Source organism: Phalangium opilio, unplaced genomic scaffold (genome assembly GCF_054372755.1).
Source record: "Phalangium opilio isolate 3A_F unplaced genomic scaffold, DU_Popi_V2 ptg000009l_1, whole genome shotgun sequence".
In the NCBI taxonomy this organism is placed as follows: Eukaryota; Metazoa; Arthropoda; class Arachnida; order Opiliones; family Phalangiidae; genus Phalangium; species Phalangium opilio.
This window is the reverse complement of record NW_028324146.1, coordinates 12197085-12205079: the sequence shown is the minus strand read 5'-3', so window position 1 is coordinate 12205079 and position 7995 is coordinate 12197085. Positions and strand designations below refer to the sequence as shown.

Genomic DNA, 7995 nt, shown 5'->3' with positions numbered 1-7995 from the left:
CTAGATTAGAGACGTGTGGAAGCGGTTACAGAAATCTAAAGGTTTTTGGTAGGCTGGCTCGTAAATTAGTGGACGCGTTATAGTTTCTTTAAAGCGATAAAGAATAACGTAAGTTTTATTAAACCAGAAATGATAAATGCAAAAAAACGACTAAGTTAACGAACATGAGGGTCGGGGGAATTTAACTAAAAAAAAACTAAAGACGCGAGGGTCTGAAACTTTCGAAGGCCGTAGCCTGGTTAGGACTGTTTTGAATTTCAAGTCCTAACGCAGAGCGAAGCCAAAGCGAAAGAGGTTAGCCTATAAGCGAGGCTTAACCTAGAGCGGGAGTATGGTGTCTTAGCGAGAGTGACCAAAAAAGTTCTGCTACCGAAATAATGGGAGAGGCGCGTTTTTATAGATTTTTACAGGTGAGGTCAAAGGTGAAAAAAGTTAAGGTACTTGAACTTGTTTTGCACGTGTGTTTGTAAAAATGTCAGAGGTCGAAAGGGATTATAAGGGATGGTTATTTACGTAGCTAGATATGCTTTTCAATTTATACAAAGGGGAAAGGGTTGCATAGAAATTTTAAGAATGGCACTTGTAAATTTCGTATTGTATGGCAGAAGTCTATAATCAGAAGTGAGGAGCATTCTTAAATATAAAGTTAAGTTTTAGAATCTTGGATTTGACATGCTCCCCCCGGTTGAACTAAGAGTTCAATTAAAATGTTCATTAAAGCGATTCGCGATTCACTTAAAGTTCAAGATTGTACAGAAGTTGTATAGGTCTTCGTAGTTTTGTGCCGTCAGGCATTCTCACCATACAGGATCGTATGTGGCCGTCGCGGCCCATGAAGGTTTCGTACACGACTCCTAATTTCCAAGAGAGGCGAGGCATTTTGTCTTCTCCAATTAGAACGACGTCTCCAGCTTTAAGCGGTGTAGTGGGCTGATTGTTCGTTCTATGGTGTGCTGTCCTTATTTGTAAAAGATACTCGGACCTCCATCTCTTCCAGAAGCCATTTGCTATCGTTTGGCGATATTTTAAGCGGCGTGTCAGGTCTTTCCTGTTGACTGGGGTATCGGCCATCTTGGGGTAGGTTCTGGACGGTAGACCGACCATCCGGTCTCCGAGTAGAAGGTGATTTGGCGTCACAGCTCCTGGCTCGTGCGGATCCTCCGAAACGAAAGTGATGGGTCGAGAGTTAATTGCGGCCTCGGCTTCTGTGAGTGTCGTTGCTATCTCTTCGAAAGATAGCTTAGCGCGACCGATAGTTTTGCGAAGCGCGTTTTTAACCGATCCGACAAGTCTTTCCCAAAAGCCGCCCCACCACGCGGCGCGGTCGGCAATGAAGGTCCAAGCGATTTGGTGGTTTCCGAAATAGCGAGCGACTTCCGGACTGTCCACGTTTTTCCATAGATCACTGAGATCAGTTTTGGCGCGTTTAAAAGTTTTAGCGTTGTCTGAGTAGACATGTTTTACTATTCCGCGACGCGAGACGAATCTCCTGAAAGCGAGGAGAAAGGTATCCGTGGACTGGTCAGATACAAGTTCGAGGTGCACCGCTCTTGTAACGGCACAAGTGAATAGAGCGACGTAGTATTTTGCATTGTCTCGCGTGTAGAGAGGACCGGCGAAGTGCAATCCACAGTTCTCGAAAGCGGGAGTTTGGGTCGTACGAAACTCTGGCAAGGGGGCCATTACTGCGTCCGAGGGTTTTACGCGAAAATATTTGCAGACGTTGCAATTTTTAAGAATGGAACTCACGAAACTGCGCGACTTGATAATCCAAAACTTTTCGCGTAGCGACACCGTTGTTATGACAACGCCGGCGTGCATGACTTTCTCATGGGCGTTTTTGACAAGAAGTTCCGTAAACGGGTGGTTATGAGCGAGAAGCCATGGCTGACGTTCAGCGTGTGAGAGCTCGCTGCCTTTTAGGCGACCTCCAATGCGTAGGAGACCGTGATTATCCAGGTGTGGATGGAGGGTAAGGACCTTAGAGTCCTTGGCGATAGATTGTCCGTTGACGAGGCAATGAACTTCTTCCGGGAACTGCTCCTTTTGGGTAGTGCGGACCCAATATATTTCGGCTTGGTGAATTTCGTCGGCGGTTAGCTCTCCCGTACGTTTTTGATCCTTGAAGCGAAGGTTATGAGGGAAACGTAGAAGCCATGCAGTGTGACGGTACAGGTTTTTCAGCGAATTGAAAGCGTTAATGTTGATAAGGGACTCTTTGGGCGGGGTCGTTATCGTCATTGTGGGCGAAGTTCTCCTTAATTCTTCTTGAACGTCCTGGAAATTGACTTCGGTGGACAGGTTTTCGCTTTGATTGGGCGCGTTTTCTCGAAGCCAGATAGGGCCATGCCACCAGAAAGGGTCTTTCGCGAGGTCAATTACTTTCCGTCCGCGTGTAGGAAGGTCGGCCGGGTTGTCCGTGCCTTTGCAATGATTCCAATTCATAGGGTTAGAAATAGTTTGTATCACACTCACGCGGTTAGCTATGAACGGCTTCCATCTGTCAGCGGATCCTTTGATCCAGCCTAGGGTTATTTTCGAGTCGCTCCACATGCGAATTTTCTTCGGCTTGATTTTCAGAACGGTCAGCAAGTGATTGACTAGTTTGGCGGCGAGAAGAGCTCCCATCAGCTCGAGTCAGGGAAGCGTTAGTCTTTTTAGTGGGGCTACTCGAGATTTTGCCGTGATTAAGGTTGACGCGAATTTTCCTTCCTTTTTCCGGTAGCTGAAGTATGCTACGGCGGCGTACGCTTTAGGGCTTGTGTCCGAAAAGCAGTGAAGTTCGATACTGTCGGCGGCGATTTCGGCGGTTCCCTGGTAGTAGTGGCGGGGAATTTTAATAGCGGTCAGATCTTTAAGTTCGCAGCACCAGGCTTCAAATGGTTCAGCTACGTCGTCAGGCAGGGGCTCGTCCCAGGACAAACCTTGTTCCCAGAGTTGTTGGAAGATAAGTTTGGCTCGTACTGCGAAGGGAGCGAGGAAACCAAGTGGGTCGAAGATTTTAGCGACTGACTTCAGTACCCATCTCTTAGTGTTGTCTCTGCTCTGGATAAACTTCAAAAGGTATTTAATCTCGAAGGTTAGAACGTCTTCTGAGCTGTCCCATGTAAGCCCAAGTACTTTGGAAGGTGCGAAGGACGTTTGGTGATTGGCTGGTTTGGCTGCGGGATTTTTCTTGGCCAGTACCTCTCTTAGCTTAGTTGAGTTAGTTTGCCACTTGGTTAGCTTCATGCCAGCGTCTAGCATGATTTTCTCCACTTCTTAAGTTAAGCGCAGGGCTTCTCGGTCAGTGTCAGCGTTTGAAGCCAAGTCATCGACGTACATAGAGTCGTCTAAAAGGGCGCTTGCTTCCGGGTAGACTTCGAGATATTTTTTAGCGTGCAGGCGTAGCGTGGCTGCCAAGAGAAACGGGCTAGAAGTAGCGCCGAAGGGGACGCGTGTCATTCTGTAGGTTTGTAGCGCGTGGTTTGCGAATGGGCTGTCGACGTCAACCCATAAGAATCGTAGGGCATCTCTGTCTTGTTCTTGAATCTCGATTTGTAGGAATGCCTTGGTTACGTCAGCGGTGAAGGCTATTCTTTTCTCCCGAAAGCGAATGAGAATATCGTATTGCTCCGGATTGAGATTGGGGCCAGCTTCTAGGCAAGCGTTGAGGCTCGAAACATTTGGCGCGTGCGAAGATGCATCATATACGATACGGGTTCTGGTGGTCGTACTGGCTTCTCTGACTACGGAGCGATGCGGTAGATAATATAGCGGCCCGATTGATTTCGCGAACGGATCGACTTTCTCGACAACGCCGGTGGAGATTTGATCTTTTATAATTTGATTATATTCGATAAAATCAACGGGATTTTTGCGAAGCTTTAAAATTAGGCTCGAGGTGCGTTTAGCGGCAATAGCGTAGTTGTCACCTAATTTTAGGTTGCTCGGTTTGAAGGGTAACGCGACGGCGTAGCGGCCGTTTTCGAAAACCGTGGATTTAGCGAACCTTTCAAGCGTTTTTCTTCCCAAGTCTTTATCTTCATCGTTTTCGCGTATACCGAAAGATTCCAGTTCCCAAAAGGCGCGAAGTTGGGTTGAGATGGCTTCTTCCTCTTGAGGCGCGATCGTGTTGACAAGCATGATAGAGATCGCGTTTACTCCTATGTCACGTGCGGCTACCGTAGCTGGGATGTCCAACCAAAGATGGTTTCTAGCGCGGTAAGAGTAGGCCCGAACCGTTGGCTTCTTGCGCTTGCGACAGCCCATAAATAATCCGCGCCTATAAGTACGTCGATAGAATGTTGGTTATTATGTCCAACTTCTACCGTGGTCAGGTCTGCCATGAGGAGATTGCGCTTTTGGAATTCGGTAGCGAGCTCGGCACCAGGTACGGCAAAAACCGACCCACAGATCGTCGGTGTTTCGTAGGCTTGAATGAGAACGCTTTTCTCGGGATTGTGGCGGCTTCTCAGTTCTAGTTGCACCTTTCGTCTCAGGGCTCTCTCTGACGTCTGGCTTCCGAAACTGTTGGTTTCTAGGAATTCTTCGGATAGAATCTGTAGTCCAAGTTCTCGAGATACGGCTTCTTTGATAAATGTCACGTGGCTACCGGTGTCGAGTAGGCATCTGACTGATTTATGGTCGGTTTCACCTGGGCGGTTTGCTTCTGCTAAAGCGGTTTGCAGGAACACGGCTTCAGTCTTTTTTCTAGTGACAACGGCTGTCATCTGCGATACTCCACTTTCGATTGGCGGGTTTTGGGGAAGGTTATTCGCGATACGCGTCTCGGTTCGATCACAGATACTTGAGTGATGACGTCCTCCACATTTCTTACACGTGCGAAATTTGGAGGTGCACTCGCGAGCTTGATGTTGGTCCCGAAGACAAATAAAGCAGCGCTTTTTCTGGCTAAGTAGGGCTTTTTTGTCTTGAATCGATAGTTAAGTCGGCAATTCGTAATTGGCCAACTGCGTCGTGTTCTCGGCTGAATGCTAGCGTAATGTCTTCCGGGAGTAGTTGTGTAATGATTGGACAAAGGAGGCTCCCGTAAGTTTGGTCAATGACCTGTGGGTTTTCCAGGCTTCTTATCTGCAACGTACACGTGTCGTAGAGTTTCCGTAGACCAGCCAAGTCGCCGGACTTTTTTACAGCTGGCAGGCAGAGTAGGTTGTGCATGTACTCTGAAACTAGCATTTGTTTACGGCCAAATCTTCTTATTAGTTCGGAGATTGCGTAATCGTAGTTTGCGTCTGATAGCGATAAACCTTTTACTGCGTCTAGAGCGAGGTCTAGAGCGAGGCCTTCTAAATAAGAAATGAAGTAACTGAATTTCTCCGGTTTGGAGAGAGTCGGGTTTTTATGAATTGAGCATTCATAATGCGCCCAGAAGTTCTGCCAATCGTTGATTTCTCCCGAGAATCGTCGGATTTCTAATTTTGGCAGTCTTATGGCTGGAGCGGTATTCGGTGGCGCGGCGGTCATCTGGCCGGCACTCGGTTGGCTTGAGATTCCGCTCCCGGTGAGCGTTAGAATTCCGGGCGGCGGCATCGACGTGCCGCTACCGGTAGGCGATGGAGGTCCGGTCAACGGGGTCTGCTGCCCGTTGCCGGCTGGTGTTTGCGACCCGGTCGGCGTGGTGATTGGGGTGCTGTTCGTTGAGGAGGTCGCGGCGAGGCTATCGGCAGCTGCTATAGCGGTAGCGGCTTGATTGTGGACCTCGAGAGCGCGTCGTCCTCGTGATTGGGTTATAATGAGGTCATCGATATAGTCCTGTGATGTTTGCTGATCTTTTTCCATCTCAAGCGCGGTGGTAAAAAGAGGCTCCATTTCCTCATTTATGTTAACGAGGCTAATTTCTTTTGTTTTAAGGATAGCGAAGTACCCTTCTATAGCGGAGTAATCGGGATTAGGCTTTCCTAACTCGGTTTCTAAACTGTTTTTAGCGCGAGACGCGGATTGCTTGGTTCCCGTACGTTTGGATTTTAGGCGCGTAAATTCATCCATTGTTTTTAAGTTTTAAAGTTTTTACTCACGAAATAAGTTAAAGTTCGGTTCACGAAAGCGTAATTTAAGCGATTACAGCGTAGTTATTTTCAAGTTGAAAAGTTTTTACTCACGAAAGCGTATTTTCAGCGATTAAAGCGGAGTGGCGAACGCGTTACTAATTATCCCGGGTTGGTCGGTACCAAAATGTGGAAGCGGTTACTGAAATCTAAAGGTTTTTGGTAGGCTGGCTCGTAAATTAGTGGACGCGTTATAGTTTCTTTAAAGCGATAAAGAATAACGAAGCGATTTAAATCAATAAAAAATAACGTAAGTTTTATTAAACCAAAAATGATAAATGCAAAAAAAAACGATTAAGTTAACGGACACGAGGGTCGGGGGAATTTAACTAAAAAAAACTAAAGACGCGAGGGTCTGAAACTTTCGAAGGCCGTAGCCTGGTTAGGACAGGGAGTAAGGAACGTTAGAGGGAGTATTAAAGTGAATAGGCGCGTTCGTTAGATTCGTGGCTAAAATCGTCTCTCTCTGGCGCTGACTCGGGGACTCGACGCGGTGTCCGCGCGCATGCGTCAAATTTAAAAACCGTCGTGCATCTGTTTTTTAACGAGGTATTTTTCTGTTCTCGCCGTTACGGCAAGCCCGGCCGCCGGCGGCTCGAGATGCGCCGCTCGGCCTCAGCCGATGATATCTAACCAAGGCTTTGTGTAGTTTTCGTGTCTAATTTTATTCTCAGAGCTATATTTATGTTGAAATTTAAAGAAAATGTTATAATATTTAGTTGAAGACTTGGTAAATGTCTCAAAAAATTTCGAAACTTGAGCTTTAAAACGTTGAATATTTTATAACGCCTACCGAACGATACCGCAAATTCGCCTTCCGGGCTTCCCGGTTATCTCGACGGCGAGTCGAACAGAGTGAGTGGGGCAGCAGTCGATGGAAGCGGAAGCTGGCGCTGGCTGCAGAGAGAATTTTTAAATTCTCTCTGCTGGCGGTAGTAAACGACGTCACTCGCGCCTGCGCGTTAGCAAAAATTGAGGAACGGAGATTAAAATTCCTACCCCCCCCCCCACTTTCTTTACCATTTGCCACTGTATGACGGGTTTTTTAGCATTAGATCAAAACTCCCTCTAACGTTCCTTACTCCCTGGTTAGGACTGATTTGAATTTCAAGTCCTAACGCAGAGCGTAGCCAAAGCGAAAGAGGTTAGCCTATAAGCGAGGCTTAACCTAAAGCGAGAGTATGGTGTCTTAGCGAGAGTGACCAAAAAGGTTCTGCTACCGAAATAATGGGAGAGGCGCGTTTTTATAGATTTTTACAGGTGAGGTCAAAGGTGAAAAAAGTTAAGGTACTTGAACTTGTTTTGCATGTGTGTTTGTAAAAATGTCAGAGGTCGAAAGGGATTATAAGGGATGGTTATTTACGTAGCTAGATATGCTTTTCAATTTATACAAAGGGGAAAGGGTTGTATAGAAAGTTTAAGAATGGCACTTGTAAATTTCGTATTGTATGGCAGAAGTCTATAATCAGAAGTGAGGAGCATTTTTAAATATAAAGTTAAGTTTTAGAATCTTGGATTTGACAAGACGACTGGTAATTATGCTAAATTACCGACGACTGGTAATTAAGCTAGATTAGAAACGACTGGTAATTAAGCTAGATTAGAAACGACTGGTAATTAAACTAGATTACCAACGACTGGTAATTAAGCTAGATTACCGACGACTTGTAATTACGCTAGATTATCGACGACTGGTAATTATGCTAGATTACCGACGACTGGTAATTAAGCTAGATTAGAGACGACTGGTAATTATGCTAAATTACCAACGACTGGTAATTATTCTAAATTACCAACGACTGGTAATTATGCTAAATTACCAACGACTGGTAATTGAGCTAGATTACCCACGACTGGTAATTAACCCTTATTAACGACGGCTGGTAATTAAGCTTTTTCTCTCCTGTGTTTTCTAAACAATTTTAATTAATATGAAGACTGAAGTAAC

General features: G+C 46.1%; 2 protein-coding genes across 2 annotated transcripts; both read right to left on the bottom strand.

Annotated features, from left to right (window-relative positions):
• Positions 1-735: 735 nt before the first annotated feature.
• On the bottom strand, positions 736-2628 carry LOC149714394 (uncharacterized). Its single transcript, XM_089844832.1, has one exon. The coding sequence runs from the start codon at positions 2626-2628 to the stop codon at positions 736-738; it is 1893 nt and encodes a 630-aa protein (XP_089700958.1).
• A 155-nt stretch (positions 2629-2783) lies between these two features.
• Positions 2784-5068, bottom strand: LOC149714393 (uncharacterized). Its single transcript, XM_089849088.1, has 2 exons — positions 3922-5068; positions 2784-3891 (listed from the first exon to the last, which is right to left on the bottom strand). The coding sequence occupies exons 1-2, from the start codon at positions 4249-4251 to the stop codon at positions 3262-3264; spliced, it is 960 nt and encodes a 319-aa protein (XP_089705214.1). The 5' UTR covers positions 4252-5068; the 3' UTR covers positions 2784-3261.
• Positions 5069-7995: the final 2927 nt, after the last annotated feature.